Below are 18270 nucleotides of genomic sequence, written 5' to 3' on the forward strand. Positions count from 1 at the left end.
TTTATTTCTATACTGTTATTGATATTATTGTGTATTATAAAATGTCTATTTAAATACATACTTGGTCAGACATGTAGAAAAGTATTTTCAGAGTAGACATTTTTAATCAAAAGTGAGTTCTTATTCTAGATCTGAACATTTTTCTGTGTGGTATTGAATAAATATTTCTCATTATTATTTTGTTAATATAGTTGTACAGGAAGGCATTACTGGCTTTCATTGGCAATTCTAAGTTTCCTAGGCCTGGTAACTGTGTACAGATTGTGTTAATGATGGTGCTACTGCTGTTTTAAAATAATTGTTTTTACATAGAAATGTATTGTGATATGTATATTTAAATGCCTGTCTACTGCATGTTTTTCTTAAAAATGAATGCTGGCTGTCTGATCACAGAATTAGTAAAACTGTTGCTGGAAGAATCAAGAAACAAAACCTGAAAATTTAAGGGAAGAAGGTACCTTTTTCAGTACTAATCTGTAGGGATAATCAAACACTGAAGAGGGGCCTGGAGGGGTTGTGAAGTCTCCGTTCTTAAAGTTATTCAAAACTTGAACAAACTAAGCCATTGCCTGTGTCAGCCCTATTCTGAGCTAGGGATTGGACCCAGGTCTCTTGCAAGCTCTGTAGTTCTAGAATTCTGGAGATCTATTATTTGTTTTTAATGCTTGTTTATCTAGAGCAAATTTGGGGGAAAGGATTTTGGAGAAACATCTTTCTCTGTCACTTTTAAGAAAAAAAAGAGGAAAAAAATAGACCCCCAGTGAAACAGAGGAGTCAGATAAAAATCAGCTATAATTTTGTGCCTTTACTATTGTCTTTTTTTCTCCTCCTCTCTCCTCCTCCTCCTCCTCTCTCCTCCTCCTCCTCCTCTCTCCTCCTCCTCCTCCTCTCTCCTCCTCCTCCTCCTCTCTCCTCCTCCTCCTCCTCTCTCCTCTCCTCCTCCTCCTCTCTCCTCTCCTCCTCCTCCTCTCTCCTCCTCCTCCTCCTCTCTCCTCCTCCTCCTCCTCTCTCCTCCTCCTCCTCCTCTCTCCTCCTCCTCCTCCTCTCTCCTCCTCCTCCTCCTCCTCCTCTCTCCTCCTCCTCCTCCTCTCTCCTCCTCCTCCTCCTCTCTCCTCCTCCTCCTCCTCTCTCCTCCTCCTCCTCCTCTCTCCTCCTCCTCCTCCTCTCTCCTCCTCCTCCTCCTCTCTCCTCCTCCTCCTCCTCTCTCCTCCTCCTCCTCCTCTCTCCTCCTCCTCCTCCTCTCCTCCTCCTCCTCCTCTCTCCTCCTCCTCCTCCTCTCTCCTCCTCCTCCTCCTCTCTCCTCCTCCTCCTCCTCTCTCCTCCTCCTCCTCCTCTCTCCTCCTCCTCCTCCTCTCTCCTCCTCCTCCTCCTCCTCCTCTCTCCTCCTCCTCTCTCCTCCTCCTCTCTCCTCCTCCTCCTCCTCTCTCCTCCTCCTCTCTCCTCCTCCTCTCTCCTCCTCCTCTCTCCTCCTCCTCCTCCTCCTCCTCCTCCTCCTCCTCCTCCTCCTCCTCCTCCTCTCTCCTCCTCTCTCCTCCTCTCTCCTCCTCCTCCTCCTCTCTCCTCCTCCTCCTCCTCTCTCCTCCTCCTCCTCCTCTCTCCTCCTCCTCCTCCTCTCTCCTCCTCCTCCTCCTCTCTCCTCCTCCTCCTCCTCTCTCCTCCTTCTCCTCCTCTCTCCTCCTTCTCCTCCTCTCTCCTCCTTCTCCTCCTCTCTCCTCCTTCTCCTCCTCTCTCCTCCTTCTCCTCCTCTCTCCTCCTTCTCCTCCTCTCTCCTCCTCCTCCTCCTCTCTCCTCCTCCTCCTCCTCTCTCCTCCTCCTCCTCCTCTCTCCTCCTCCTCCTCCTCTCTCCTCCTTCTCCTCCTCTCTCCTCCTCCTCCTCCTCTCTCCTCCTCCTCCTCCTCTCTCCTCCTCCTCCTCCTCTCTCCTCCTCCTCCTCCTCCTCTCTCCTCCTCCTCCTCCTCCTCTCTCCTCCTCCTCCTCCTCCTCTCTCCTCCTCCTCCTCCTCCTCTCTCCTCCTCCTCCTCCTCCTCCTCTCTCCTCCTCCTCTCTCCTCCTCCTCTCTCCTCCTCCTCCTCCTCCTCTCTCCTCCTCCTCCTCCTCCTCTCTCCTCCTCCTCCTCCTCCTCTCTCCTCCTCCTCTCTCCTCCTCCTCTCTCCTCCTCTCTCCTCCTCCTCCTCCTCCTCTCTCCTCCTCTCTCCTCCTCCTCCTCCTCCTCTCTCCTCCTCTCTCCTCCTCCTCTCTCCTCCTCCTCTCTCCTCCTCCTCCTCCTCCTCTCTCCTCCTCCTCTCCCACAGAAACACACACTGAGAAGTGACTGGAATGCTCGTTGCAGTCAACTAGGGCATGTTCTTCCATTATATGTTTTAAAGTTTGTATAGCTTTCCATTTTGTTGTACATAACTAGACTCTTTTAATTTTATCTTTAGATTTTTGTGAAAAGTTTTGTCTCTCAAATGGAGGTCAAAAGCTAAAAATTCTTAACACTAAAAATTCTAATATAACAACATTGTATGTCCTGCATGTTTTCTTCTACTTGTGTCTGCCATCCTTTAGCACTTTATCTGAATGTGGATGTTGATCTCCAAGTTTCAAGCTTGTTTTAAGAGGTTATAATACTATGTACAGTGCTGGCCGTTAAAGTTATGTGATTTCCCTTTCCGCACTTTGCTTTAGTTGGCTTGTGCATATAATAGCTTTGGAGATAAAATTTGTCTTAAATATGACCGTTCTTTTAGACACAAACTAGAACACAGGAAACAAAAAACAGTTCCTGGTAGTCTTGTGGAACTCTAACCTCTGTTAGAAATCAGTTAGTATGAGAAACCATGGGGTTTTGCCTCTTTTACAGTAAAGGTCAGACAAATTGTAGCAGTTTGAATGCTTTTTAGAACTGCCTCATGTTATGCTTTCCAGCCATGTTTCTTGTTTTTGCAGTTGCAGCAAATGATTTTGACAAACTGGGTTAGCATTCAAGAATTTACGTTATGTCTTCAAATTGTGGTTATGTTTTGTTTTCAAGGAGGCAATTAGCATCTGAAAAATAGCCCTTTTGTTAATCATGGTAGATCTTTTCAGAATTGTATTTACCATATAGTTTCTCTTCAAAACTGCCTCATAAAACTGTTTTGTAACTTAAGTCTATATAGTTATGGTAAATTCTCTATAATACAGAGGGTCCTTAAGGAAAAGTTTGATTTTTACTTTAACAGTTAGAAATCCATAATTCCATTTCATACATACAGTGTTACAAGAGTAAATTAAATGCAAAACTGGTTCCTAAACTTGAGTACTTTACGAGTACGCTTCATAGACTAAAAGTTGTCATTTTGGGTTTCAGGTGTAGAAAATCAGAAATCTGATAATTCTTCCTGACTGTTAAAATTAGTTCTTTTTCTCCACTGATTGTCCTAACTTTCCGAGAAATTAAAAAAAGTTTTAACACAAATAATATTTCTGAGTACTTTGCTAGGGAGAGATGATAAACTGTCAGCTTTAACTGTGTTTTGCATAACATGGCAGAGATTTTGAGAAACAGGTGCCTTGATAATGAGGATGTGCACATAAAATCTATCCATAGGATGTGCAGTTCTGTCAGTCTTATGTGTGTATTGCTCTTGTTAGACCCTCTGCATTAATTTGTAGTTTTTGCTTGCTCTCCGCAAATCATTATTTGTGACCACCTAAAAAACATACTGCTGATACCAATTTTATAAATGTTAGACTTAAAGTAGCAGAGCATCTAAGCAGAAGATTAATTTAGTGTTTGGCCAAGTTTTGTTCAGGCAATTGTAAAGAAAATCAAACCCTTATCATTCTTGCATTTATCGGTTTGCTGTATGTACTGTGAGGTAGGTTTCATTCAGAAACTAAAACAAAATAACAGAAAAACGTGAACTTGTGTTAGTAATGTGACCAGAAACTTTATGGTTCAGACTAGAAACTTTCTGCTTTGTAATAGATCCAGCAGTGCTATATATATGCTACACAACTTCACCAGTAAATCTGAAAAAAAAAAAAAAAGTAAGAAGTCTTAACAGAATACAAATCCCTCAAGTCTTAAATCCTTCCAGCTTATGTAAGAACCTACAACAGCCATGCCAAAGTGCTCCTTTTTAATGCAGAATTCCCTGTGATATTTTTAGTAATGGAAACTTTGATATCAATGTGCAAGTAGTCTCTTTGAATTCCAGCTCACAATTAGAGACTGCTACGCTGGGCTTGTTTTCTAATGGTACTTTGGAGTACTGAGTACTTCTTTACTTGAGTGGCCTGTCTATTCTATACTAAAGTCTTTGTCTTCTCACTATTACTGTCTTATTCTTAAGTCAGGCATTAAAACAGATTAGAAGTTTCACTTGAAGTGTTTGCGCTGTGAATTATGGAGTTGTTTTGGCTCAGTAGAAGAAGCCTTAGAGGGTCCAAACAGGAAATACCAACAAAGTTTGTGTATGCCATCAAGTATTTCATTGTGCTTATCTAACTTTTTGAGAGGTTTCTATTCACCATTTATTGACATGCCCACAATGTATAATGTCTTCAGAAACATCTGAGAGTTTAATGTATACTTACTTTGAGCTTTTCAATGAATCACTACTCATTAAATGGTGCATAAATACAACAAAGTATTTACAGTCTTGTGTACATGTAGTGATCAAACCGCAGCTTATGGCACTTAGCTGCAATTGCTGCTGTTGACTGCTGATTTACTAAATTCATCACCTTGGCCACAGGAACTGTTGCCAGTGAGTAAGCAGAATATCATGTTGAAAACTTCAGGATTTGCAACCTTGCAAAATGCAGATTTTTTTTTTTTTAGGTTTGTAGTCAAAATGTCCAGTAGTGTAGACTTTCTCTAGGCTGCTCTTCTAGCTAGCCTTCATAGCTTCCCAAAGAATTACAGAAGATTGTGCAGGGCTTTACACTCACTGAAATGATTCAAGGTGTGATTCAAAGTCAGTATTTATTTCTCATGTCTCTTGTCATTTCACTCTGTTCTGGGCTTGAGCAGTGCAATAGGGGATGATGCTTCTGTAAGAGGAGGACTTAATAATTTTACTTTCTTCATGAAGACCTGCATTTTTCTCAGGATGCTGGGATGTTGATGCTTCATGTGTGCACACAGTCTTCAGTAAAACACAGTAACTCTGACTTGCATTTTAGTTTTTTGGGAAATTGAAAGGATCCGCCCTTTAGCTCTTCCTGGGAAGGTGGAAGGAAGGTGACATGGGCAACAGGTCTTCTGAATATTATTGCATGTGTTAGAATTTGGCAGAAATAGAAGCATTTTCCTTGACTGAAATATTTCAGTATTCTTGGAAAATAACACAAATTTTACATATGTCTTATAAGTAAAATGGGACCAAACATAAATGTTTTGAATGCAAAATTCATGTAAAAGAGTGTTAAAGACATATGAGAATTTTGAAAGTGAATATAATTGCTGATCTGAAATCCCAAATGACAAAGATTTTTAATGAATGTTAATGTAAAGATTTTTAGAATGCAAAAAAATAAATTAGCATTAGTAGTATGTATTCAGAACACTTAGATGGTTGTACTTTCATTTGTCTTTAACTGAATTTTTTTCCAGTGGCTAGCCTGAAGTGTTCTTAAAAATACAAAGAATGATCCAACAGAATGGAAAAAAGTACTGGTTTAAAATAAAGCATTTATTTTTTGAATTTTGCTTAGAAAACAACCTGCAGGCATATACTTGTGTATTTCTGTATCATGCAAACATTTGCACCTTATTTCATGCGTACTGAATTTTTTTTTTAAGCAATTGCTGAAAATTCATACAATGATGCATGTGCATGTTCTTTCTTAGCCTGGTGAGCTTTAAACAATTAAATGAAAATGCATTTTGCTGCAGCTGTTATATTTGAAACTTTTAGTACAGGTAAGTGGATTTCAAATAATACCCCTAACAGGAGAAAAAAGAAGATACAGTATAGTAGTACAACACAGACTGTTAAAATATCCCAGTTGCAAGATGAAAGATCAGATGTTGTCTTCAGCTTTTATTAGATTCTATGTATAAATTACTTTATAGTTCAGGTGCTTGTAATGATAATGATTGTCTTTATATGTGCTTTAAAATGTTTTTTTAAATCCTTGGAAAAACATGGATTTTTCTGGTCCACAGATGACCAGAAATTATGTAAAGATTCCATCAGCCACTGTGAATACGGAGTTTGCCCATTTGGAAAAAAAAAAAAAAAATAAATAAAAAATTAGTTTGAGGTATAAAGCCCCCATTTTTTTTTTTCCCAAAAAAACCCAACTTAAAATCTTACCTCCCTCAAAGTTTACAGTTGGCTTGGTTTGCGTTATGAACATTTTAGTCTTGTATGTGGAATATAACTGTTCTTAAATGAGCACTCTCTTTTGTCCAGTGTTAGACCTTCTTTTTTCAAGTGATTGGAATACCCATGAGAGTTTTGAAGGAAATGGTCTTTCAAGCATCTATCTAGACTCCAGTCTCCTGTGGATAAAAAATGAACCAAAAAAAAAAATAAGGGTATAGGAAATAACTCTTCTTTGTAGTATTTCACTTCAGGCATACATAGGGATGTTGGTTTGTTTTGTGCCATCCCCAGCTTTATTAATGGGAGGAAATAATTTCAGAAGCTTCAGTGGAAGTTAGTTTTGTGGGACCTTGGTAGCAGAAGGGAATAAGGAAAGTTAAAAAAATAACACATCCATTTGCATTTGTGATGTTCATATTAGTTAATCCTTGCAACCAGTCTGGCCTAACATGCTGATGCTTGAACTCAGTGATAAGGATATCTAATCTCCAGGTCAGCTCTTTTAGCCTGCAGATTTGCTTTCTTGGAACAGTTACATGAGCGAAACTCTCAAATCATAAGGCAACCCATATTCCCCTTCACTCAGGAGGTGTTCACATGAGATCTTTTACTAACAGCTGCCTGGTCTCATTATTGCTCTACGCAAAACAAAAAACCCACTTGAACAACAAAAATGTTTTTCTGTGCTCTTCTTCCCGAGCTGCTTTTTTTTTGCACTTAAAAAAAAGGGGTGGGGTAGGGTGCAAATTAAGTGTGTTCTGTGATTCCTTTGGGTGATGTCATACTTTTCAAACCTCAAGTGGAAAAGGGAAATTTTTTAAATGCTTAAGAAAGAAGTAAATGTTCAGTACTTGGTTAAAAAGGTGTTGAAAGTTTTGGGGACTTTAAAAGGCAGTTCAGAATATCAACTCCCTTTTTTCTTTAGCTTTCTTTGTTTTACCTAAGTCTTGAACCCATTCAGTTGTTTCACTGCCAAAACTAATCTGCATGCAGTACTTGCATCTACTTGAAAATAAAAACCAGATTTTACAATCAAGTAGGAAGTGGATTCAAGTCCATTTTGTCTGTAATGGAAGATGAATGAAGGCCACCATGTTGTATCAAATCTCCAAATAGGATTCCTTTTCTCCCTCATCTTTTCCACTTCAGAAGTGTTCTGGAGAACCACAACACTAACTTGCTCAGCGACAGTGACAATAGATATTATCAATTCCTCCTCTACTACAGAAAGGCTGTACTGGAATACAATTCACCTACCGAGAACCAGAATGATTTCAGGTTATCAGATGGTTATGTGAGCCTCTTTAAGTAAGACATTTTTTCCATATTCGCGAAGTTGATACTTCTCAAATAACAAGAATATAAGGGGTCTGAAATGAGGCTTGCTTGTTCATTTGTGATACAACTGCAATAAGATTTCTGATAGCTTGAATGAGCTATTGCCTTTAGTTCTGTAATTATCAAGAATGTAATTCAAATAAATCTCTTGTAGAAATTTCTTATTCTGAAAAAAGTCAATGTTGGGGAAGTGAGGGGACCCCTCAAGTCCTAGGAGTTAGGGTATTACAAATAGTCCTTCCCTGTTTGACAAGGCATGTATTGGATTGTATTAGTTAAAATGGGATCTTTCATATTTGCTGCAGAAATACATTGTGAGGACATACAGATTTATCAGAATAATACTGCTTAGAAAAAATCACAGACCTACTCTTGAAGGAGACACGGAGTTAAAATTTGGAGTAGAAATGGCAAGCTTAGATATTTGCAACTATCTGTTCTGAAAGACAAGACTCTTGACTCATCTTAAAACACAAACATAACCAATATTCAGTAGTGCTTACTAAAGCAATTTGGTTTTGCAATGTAACTGTTGTGTAAGCAACAATATTTTTTATCTTTTTTGTAGGAAGAAAGTTTCTAATGTTATTACAGGTGTACTCTACTGTTTCTATATTATTTGTGCTGGTGTTTTTCCCCTTATGGAGCTAATAGTTATGTATTAGTTTTGCGTATTTGAAGATTAACATTCTCTATGCTTTTTTGCTATCGAAATGTTAAGATAAAATTCTGAAAATGTCTAATGAGGAACATTTTAACCTTCAATTATAAATCCCTTTATTAGCAGCAGTAGGGAGGTGGAAGAGACAATTTAAAGCAACATACTGTATTTTTATCCTCTGTAGATGATGGAGAGAAACAGCAAAAATGTTACAAGCTTTCATCAAAAACCTCTCCAAAAGAGAGTTCTCAGTTGTCTTCATTGCCATTGGTAGACCAGGAATCTCCATTTTACAAAGAAAGATTCGTTCCTCCTGAGCTTAGCATCTGGGATTATTTCATTGCAAAGGTAATTTTTTGCTATTATGACAGTTAAATATCTTCTGTCACTTCTGGAATGGTATTTTTTTTTCTTTGAAGTCTTTGTTCTAGGTATCGATTTAGATATAGGATAGAAGCTGCCTGTTTTTATTACTCATATTCAACCTTTTCTAAAACACTGGCTATATTTTTGAAATGGCTTTCTTAAAAACTCTTGTTAAATTAATTTGTTTTCAGATAATGGTGTGAACAAAACGTTGCCTTTTACAGTTGCAGAGTACAAATGTATAGGTAATCATAAATCAGCTATTTAGATGAACAAGGAAATGTGAGAAGCTGTTACCTATTTCAAGTGGGTGAAATGAATGTGTATACTTACTAGAAATCAAACTATGTTTCATTCTGTCAGGTCTGCTGTGGCAGGTCTTTATAGAAAGTTACATAACTGCATGGAGTTGTATGGCAAGTTTCTGTATCAAATAATAGCCATGTCAACAAAATAAACATGTAAGAAGTATTATGGGAGCAAGGACAAAAAAGAAATTGCAAATACTGAATAATACAGTGGGGCACTGATTGTGGGCTTATTGTAAATACTGAACTCTGTACGGAAGGGATAGGATTTTCTTGTTCATTAGTCCTCTGAGCCCCTGGTAGAACTAGAGAGAAAATGCATTGGTGGTCTTGGCTTCTCTGTGACAAATAAGAAGTTTGTGTCCTGCATGTGGTTTGATATATCTGGTGTGAAAGTAAAGCAAAATAAGAATTTGAAAACTGTTAGTGTTTTCATTTTCAGCATTAGAATTTTGAGTAGCGTAAAAAAGTTAAGCTGTTAAAGTACGCAACGCAGATTGACAGTTACCCCTTTTCATGAGGTACAAATGCCAAATGTTACTAAATTGATTAAGATGATATGCCTGCTTTTTTACAAAAAGCATTAAATATTACAATGATGTATTTTTTAAAAAGGTGATTTAAAGCTAGGTATTGACTAGAACATACTCAAGGAATATTATTTAAATTTTTAGCCTTTTCTTCCATCACAAAGTAGAGTGGAATATGATTCAGAAGAGAGTCAGGGAAGTGGTGAAGATGATGAAGATACTGATGGAGATGTCTTTGCATCAGATTCACATAATCAAGAGCATTCTAATTCAAATTCATACAGGTAAGTAATTCTTTAGAATGCACAATGTTCTGCAGTGGCTAGACTTGCATTTCTGGCTGTTTACTTTTGAGATAATACACCATTTACTTGATATTTCATGGCAGTGCATTATCTAGACTTATTAGTTAATTTTTCACAGTGATTATTTTACTCATTTTATTAATAGAAGGTATAGTGACTTTTGAATTCAAAGTATCTATAATATTCTAAAATACTGTTTGTAGTTTTTAGTAGTTTATAATGGAGATTTAAAGGTCTAAATTTAAATCCCAATTGTGAATAAGTGAGACAATTTATTTTCCTATTAGTAAATGACTTACTAGTGTTTTCTTTTTAGTTGGTCACTGATGAGATTGTCAATGGTTCAGCTGGTACTTCACAATTTGAAGATTTTCTACCCTTTGGCTGGACATGATCTTTCAGGTAATAAGCAGCAGAGTTGTCTTTTTGTACTTAACTACATTTAAAATCAGTAATGTATTGAATAATATATATGTTGTAGCTTTATTTTTAGTTGAAAAGTTCTTTTTCCATGATCTGGGAATAATTGTTCTGATACCGTTTATCATACAGGTATACTTATGAAATAACATGGTGGATGGTGAAGATGAGTGGGTGAGAAGGAGTGCTCAGTTTTCTTTGCCTCTTAGTAAACATACAAGAATGTTTACAATATTTATTTATTGGTAGAAACCCTATAGTTTTTTGTAATTCAAGTTACATCATTCCTACTCCTTGTGTCACAGAATCATAGAATGGTTTTTATTGGAAGGGACCTTTAAAGTCCAACTGCACTGTCATGGGCAGGGACCAGACTGTGTTGCTCAAAACCCCATCCAACCTGACCTTGAGTATTTCCAGGAATGGGGCATCTTCAGCTTCTCTAGGCAACCTGTTCCAGTGTCTCACCACCCTGACAGTAAAGAATGTCTTCCTTATTTCTAATCTAAATCTACTTTTTCTTAGTTTAAAACCATTATTCCTTGTCCTATCACTACAGGTCTTTCTTGTAATTCCTCTGTAAGTGTTGAAAGGCTGCAGTAAGGTCTTCCCAGAGCTCCTCTTTTCAGGCTGAGCAACCCCAACACTCTCATCCTTTCTTCATAGGAGAGGTGTTCTGACTGTTATCTCTGACTGTTATCTCTGACTGCATGGAGGGCAAAGGCCCTCCTCCTTTTGTGAACCTGCTCTAACAGGTCCATGTCTTTCTTGTACTGCAGGTCCCAGAGCTGGATGCAGTACCCATTCTCGTGAGGTGGAGTCTCATGAGAATGAATTAGAGTGGGTGAATCACCTCCCTCACCCTACTGGCCATCCTTCTTTTTATGTGGCCCAGGATGCAGTTGGCTTTCTGGGCTGTGAGCACACGTTGCCAGCTCATGTCCAGTTTTTCATCCACCAGTATCTCTAAAGCCTTCTCCACAGGGCTGCTTTCAGTCCATTCATCACTCAGTCTGTAGCAATACCAGGGGTTGCCCTGACCAATGAGCAGGACCTTGCACTTATCCTTGTTGAACTTCATGAGATTCACATGGACCCACTCCCCAAGGTTCCCTAGGTCCCTCTGGGTGGCATCCCTTCCCTCTAGCAGATCAACTGCACCACTCATCTTGGTGTTATCTGCAAACTTGCTGAGGGTGCACTCACTACCACTGTCTGTATTATTATCAGAGATATTGAACAGTACCAGTTCCAATATGCACCCCTGAGGGACACCACTCGTTACTCCTCTCCATTTGGACACTGAACTGTTGGCTGCAACTCTTTGGATGCAGTCATTCAGCCAATTCGTATCCATCAAATAGTCCATCCATCAAATCCATATAGCTCCAAGTTAGAAGTAAGGATGTTGTGTGGAACTGTGTCAAAGGCCTTACAGAAGTCAAAAGCAGAGGACGTCAGTTGTTCTTTCCTTGCCCACTAGTGCAGCCAGTCCATCATAGAATGCCAGCAGGTTAGTCAGGCATGATTTGCCCTTTGTGCAGCCATGTTGGCTTTCTCTCATCACCTGGCTGTTATCTGTATGCCTTGACGTAGCTTCTAGGAGGAATGGTTCCATGGTTTTTAGTTTCTGTCAGCATTGGAGAAGTCTGTTCCTGTATTTAGCAATGATAGCACAAAGCAGTTCATATTTCTGTACTTGCAAATACCAAGTTGATGTTTGAATAAAGCTTACTTTTGGAGATATTTGAACTACACTTCATCCTTCAACTGTGGAATTATCTTCACCAAGGTTATAATAGAGAAGGAAGGGTTTTTATTACTTGTCTTTCTAGAGCTTCCAGTTAGCTCTCCGATGTGCCATGCAGTTTTGAAAACACTACAGCGCTGGGAACAAGTTCTTCTCCGACGTCTTGAGCTATATGGGGGTCCACCTCAACATTATATTTCAGTTCATGCTTCTGAAGATGCCCTAGCTGCTGGTCCTGCATTGCTTCGCCATAAAACTTTACTTGAGCCTACAAACACTCCATTCAGGTGAGTCTATATACATCAAGCATTGCGTTGTTAGTGCATGTGTTAGACCATAACTTTGATAACTATATAATGACAGTTTCTAGATTTTTCTCTAATCCATTGTGAAATTGTGGGGACACATCAGAATTCATGTGTGTCTGGTCCAAAGTGAGATCAGGAAAAACAATCAAAAGATTATAATTTTTTGAAGTTCATTTGTTGAAGCTTAACACATTTATTTTGAATGTCTCTGTGGAGAAACTATGATTGACAATAAAATAAAGGGTAATAGATTTGCTCTGAGATAAATTAAGGATGAATGACAGTGAATTAAGTAATTGCCCCCCCCTGTGGAAAGAATAAAGTTACGTTTTTATCAGTATCTTTTCCGAAAATCAGAGAAGATTCAGACTTCAGAATATTCAAAAATCAGACTTACTCTTTATAATATTTGTATAGTTGTGACTCCACATACTGGCATGTTCAGCAAGAACAGTGTGCTCGGTTTCTTAAACTATCACTTTTTAAATAGATTTCTGCCTTCTTAATCTTACTATCACCTGTGGATGCAGAATCAACAGAAGGTCTGTTTTTTTGTTGTAAAAATACCTCACACTTGTTGCACTTAGTTTTAATAACTTGGGTTGATTAAAACTGAACAGCTTAACATGTATCTGCCACCTGGCATTATTTTTAAATTATGATTTAAAGTGATTCAGCAGCTATATTTGTATTTACAAGTTTTGCTTGAGCTTACAGTTTCTAGGGGTAAAAAGAAACATTTGAAGTCTCATCTGATTCTATAATTCTTTGAATTATGTTACTGAAAAGTCACTGTTATTTCAGAGATGTTACACAGCTGATGATGTGTTCCTAGCAGAAAGTGTTAGTTATTCATTGTCCCTGTGATAGAAGCACTGATTAGCAATAAACAGAAGTGATCCATGTTGCATAAAATGAGGTGGACTAATCAATAATCTGTATGCTGATCTTTTTGTTGTGTAATCTTTTAAAGAGATTTTTCTCACTTGTCTCAAGATCAAAGGTGAAAATGCTACATGTTCTTTTCCTTCTTTCTTTTGCACCTCCTCTCACATGTAGTTTGTCTGGAAGATGGTAGCAGAATGCTTCCAGATGGTACTTGTACTATTTTACAGAGCTGTAGTTTTGCATCTGACTATAGTTTGATTAGAATATAAGATATTGCAGTCTCTTATAGGTATGAGCGTGATGTAAATATTTATTTTAACTTTGTTACATAGATCTAGCAGTCATGTTGCACTATCTGTGAAGAGGCTCTGGCAGTACTTGGTTAAACAGGAAGAAGTCCAGGAAACTTTTATCAGAAATATTTTTACAAAGAAGCGATGCCTAAACAAGGTTGGTATGGTATATAAAATGCATAAAATGTTGCAGGTAATCTGTGAGCTTTTGCTTAAGGTGTTTGGCTGGCTTGCTGACTTTCTAGAATATGAGTATGTAATATACTTTGCTATGTCTCTAAATCTGCAGTATTTCATATTTAAAATAGTTGTCTATTGTTTAATTGAAAACAAAAATAGTAAGTCTTTGATTGTAGACTGACAACTAATGCCATTTAGCTACAGTCAGCTTCTTCATTAAGATCAGTATAAAGGCTGCCTCAAAGGAATGATAAACTTTGAAATTTTAAACCAGTAACCTAATCAAAGATCTGAAAGTTTGAGTTTGTCCCTACTATAGTTATTCTGGGTTTATCCACTGTTTTCTATCATGTTATGGTTCAATTTTAATATGAAAAATAGTCATACAACAGTTAATATTTCTGTCCCTGATACCATTTTAAAGGCTCTAGTTGGATTCCAGGTTCCAGATTCAGTTACATGTTTTAAAGTTGTGGCTATGTAAGGAGTTTTGAAGTCTTTTCCTCCCTGTTTAGTTGCTCCTTTTCTTTCTTACTCACTCCTACTCCCAATAATTCAAAAGATCACTTGTTTTATAGAAAAATCATGGAGTAGCAGAAAGATAGGAGAAAGAAGCAGATCAGAACAAATTAAACAGGGAGAAAAAGAGTATTCATGACTAATAAAGCCATGGCAGCAGAATTCTGTATCAGCTAAACTTTGTCCTGTCACAACTAGAATATTAGCTTGGTTGAGTATTTGTGGCTAATTGTGTTCACTACAGACTGTGGTTAAGAGGAATAATGTTCCTTTGGTCTTGTCCTTTGAAGATGCACCATTTCTGATCATGTCATGTTAATGCAGCCATGTTGCTATGCTGTATGGAAAGATATTTTGGAATATTTTAGATGTTTCCAAGTAGGGCCATCAACAGGTTTAAACATCATAGATGTGTTGGCTTCATTTTGTGTCCTGTTGTTACTGATAAAAATTTCAGTAGAGATCACTTATTTTCCAAGAAACTGACTCTTGAGATGCACAAGGTGCTGTTACAGTACCAAAGAGGTAAATCAGTGTCTTCTGTACCTAATATAGAGTTTAGAATTTGATAATTTCCTACATAAAATACGTGTGTGTGTTTGTGTGTGTGCAAACATGCTGTTGTGTTTCAGTTTTTCTGTCTTGGGGTGAAGAACAAGGAATTAAGGATTTCCTTGATAGCTTGAGTGTTATGTCTTATCTTTATTCTTTGTTCTGTGGTTGTTCTTTCCTTGGTGAAGTCATTAGAGGAGCACAATGAAACCATGAAAAATTCTGTGGTGGAGGAGCCCATCATCAATAAGGTACACAATAGTAATGCTCAAATTAATTAGACCGTATATCGTTATGAAGTATTTCCTTTTTGAAACAGTGCTTATCTCCCTTAAAAAAATCTTTGGTGACATATCAAATAAACATAAAAACTCAGTTTTGCAAGAGTTTGAGTTAAACTAGGCTTGTTATACAGTCTAGCTGAAACTAAATGTATCTTAGCTGGGTTAAACCATCAGGTAAGAACAATATGTGTTACCAAATTCAATAGTTATGCCAAGCGAAGAGCTGAGTTTGAGATTCACCCAAGTGACAAAAATTCAGTAGTTCTGTAGGTACACAGTACATACAGGACGTTTCACCAGTGTGAGATAGCTAGAATAGTTGCCCATAAGTGAAGGTGGTTTACTGAAGTTGGAGCAGTTTGTTAGCACTATACTACTTCGTTACCGAAAATTTTCCCTGAGCCTTAGTGTTAATGATGGTGACAAATGAACCCATATAACAACTTGTTAGCAACTTCCGTGAAAGATTGGTATGAGAGACTAAAAAGGTGTAATACTGTGCCTAGAAATGCAAACAAATACTGCATTCTTCAGGGTTTCTTTTACAAAACTAGTGAGAAGATGGAAATGAGAACACCCTATGATGTCCTTCAGCTACCTTCACAGAATCACTGAATCATCTAGGTTGGAAAGGACCTTGGAGTTCATCTAGTCCAACCGTTCACCTAGCACTGACAGTTCCCACCTACAGCATATCCTTAAGCTCTAAATCAACCCTACTCTTAAACACCTCCAGGGATGGGGACTCCACCACCTCCCTGGGCTTGTTGTATGCTGTAAAGCAATATTAACAAGTAGGTAATTGGAACTGACTGGGGAAAAAATAATTATGTGCGAGTTCACTACACAACACAGATCATGTTTTTGTATCTGTTTGTCACTGCAGTTTTGTGCAGTTTTACATACATGAGGTCACTGGAATATCAATTTTGTTTTAATCTTAAAAAAGGTATTCTACTTTGTGGTGTATGACAGCTACAGACTTTTTTTTTCAGAGTGAAAAAGACTGTTTGCAGTTCTTTGACAGCACCATCTTGCTGTTTTTCAGCTAAAATATCCTTGTTTAAATCTTTAGAAGATCAGAGAATTGAGTAATAGAAGAGGAGAGACTGGGAAACAATAGTTCTGGAATAATTCTTTGTGTTTTGAAGAAAATATTACATTTGTAATTCAGATTTGAATTTTTATGTCACCATTTGTTTGGAAATGCCATTCTTTTACTGTAAAATTATTTTGTAACTACAACAGAGCAAGGCTAAGCTCTTTAATTTTGAACAGGAGTACTACACTGCTGCTGTAGTTTTAGAATTTTGTGTGTGCTGGCATATATCCGGATGCATGTCTAAAATACAAAAAGGTAGACAAGATTCAAATACAATAGTAAATCGCATTTAAAAAAAAAAAAAAGAAATGTGATAGTAAAAAGTTTGTGGTACTGGAATGTGCAAGATTCCAGATTTATTTAATTGTGGAGAATGGTGAATAGATAACTGTCAAAATTCAAGTTTATTTTCCTGCTCAGGATCTTGTCTGCATCTTCTTTTGGACTATATAATCAGTTTCAGTGGTCAAAACTGTTTGCTAAGAGCATGGAAAGACTTAGCAAATTTTTTAAAGAACAAAACATCAAGACTCAATTTTTTTTTATTACCAACACCCTCAAGTGTGCATGTAGCCTCACTGGTTTTCAGCATCCCTGAAAAACATGAGAATTAACACAGTACTATGATTTCTGGGACAAATTACACTTTCTTTGTTGCTGTGGTAATTTCAACATGGCAGTGGGAAGCTACGTTACTATACATGAAACAGGTTTATTGTAGTTATTACAGGTTATATTGGTCATATTTTCTTAGAATTAAAATCAAGAAAAAAAATACATGAAATTTCATATGATCCAGTGTTTGATCTTTGTACTTTCAGTAAAAAGCAGTGTTGGTTAGAAGTCTGCATTTAAATATGTTTTACTTTTAAAATACAGATAGAAACAGATTGGGGACATGGAGAAGGCAAGGCAAGAATAATCCATAAAGAGTCTGACATCATTACTGCTTTTGCAGTCAATAAGGTGAGTATAAAGGAGATAGGATAATCTAATTGTGATGTATTTCCACCTCATAAGCAGGTACTAGTCCCATTATGAATGAGTGAGATACCTTTTTGCCAGCTATCCTGCTACAGCCTGAACTCTTAGTGCTCCCTTCTCTGAAGCACTTTGTAATTATCTTTCAATAATTAAAAAGTTCTACTACAAGTTGTCTTTTTTTTTCTGCTATTCAATGGATTGAGGGAAGGGAGAGGTGGCTTCTGCTTTTTCTTTAAGCTTGTGTGCAGGAGTATTTTTTCCTTCTTTATCGAAGACAGCCAGAAAGTCATTTTTTGTCCTGTTTAACTCTTTAAGCCTAAAGAAGTGGAGGAGGGGAACTAGGCTGCAGGCACTGTAGTACAGTTACCTCTTGTTTATCCTGTGAGGGCAGCAAGGAGGATCTGGAGATGCTTGAGAGAAGTATAAAATACAGTGTGTGATGCTGTCCCAGAGGCAAATAAACTTTCAAAAGGGAAATGTCAAGTTTAGACAGTTTAAGTATATAATTTGTAGACATAGTGTTAGAGGTTTTTTTAATTGAATAGGTCTGTGCTTTTGTGAACATCTGTACCATAACCAGAGAAAATTTTTTAAAAGCATCTTTTTGAGTATTCTTTTTTCTTTGTTTGCATTACTTTTTTCCAGGCAAATCGAAACTGCATTGCAATAGCATCGAGTCATGACATTCAAGAATTAGATGTTTCTGCAATTTTAGCTACACAAATCTATACCTGGGTTGACGATGATACGGAAGTAGAAAATAAAGGGTATACTTTCTATGTTTTCAATATCACAGCTGGACTGTGTATGAATCAGTGTAACAAAGCATGGTATTTAATGTTGTTGTTTGGAATCTAACTTAGTGTTGTTTCATTTATAGGGCTGATGATTTCTTAGTTGTACATGCTCGTGATGATCTGGTAAATGTTCAGGGAACCACTCCTTACACTCATAGTAATCCCGGCACACCTATCAATATGCCTTGGCTTGGTAGTACACAAACTGGCAGGGGTGCATCTGTGGTAAGTTGCTTGTCAAAGATTAGCCTTACGTACTCTGTCTGCTTCTCTCCTTTTGGCTGTTCCGTGTTGCTGGTTATATTTTACAATTAGTGTGTAAGTAAATACTGCTTTTCTGTGTAAGCAAGGCAAGCTGGAATTTTCTATAATCTGATTAA

The 18270-nt window shown here is 37.6% G+C and overlaps 1 protein-coding gene across 4 annotated transcripts in view; it reads left to right on the plus strand.

The window, feature by feature from the left end:
• The window catches only part of DMXL1 (Dmx like 1), an 86072-nt gene that overhangs the window by 54776 nt on the left and 13026 nt on the right, over positions 1 to 18270 (plus strand). For all 4 annotated transcript variants that reach the window (XM_074932514.1, XM_074932515.1, XM_074932516.1 and 1 more), the window contains 9 exons: positions 8489 to 8652; positions 9653 to 9792; positions 10130 to 10215; positions 12069 to 12270; positions 13512 to 13629; positions 14912 to 14974; positions 16989 to 17075; positions 17739 to 17860; positions 17974 to 18115. In XM_074932514.1, coding sequence (XP_074788615.1) covers positions 8489 to 8652; positions 9653 to 9792; positions 10130 to 10215; positions 12069 to 12270; positions 13512 to 13629; positions 14912 to 14974; positions 16989 to 17075; positions 17739 to 17860; positions 17974 to 18115 — 1124 coding nt within the window. The remainder of the gene's footprint in view (positions 1 to 8488; positions 8653 to 9652; positions 9793 to 10129; positions 10216 to 12068; positions 12271 to 13511; positions 13630 to 14911; positions 14975 to 16988; positions 17076 to 17738; positions 17861 to 17973; positions 18116 to 18270) is intronic.

Source organism: Athene noctua, chromosome Z (genome assembly GCF_965140245.1).
Source record: "Athene noctua chromosome Z, bAthNoc1.hap1.1, whole genome shotgun sequence".
In the NCBI taxonomy this organism is placed as follows: domain Eukaryota; kingdom Metazoa; phylum Chordata; class Aves; order Strigiformes; family Strigidae; genus Athene; species Athene noctua.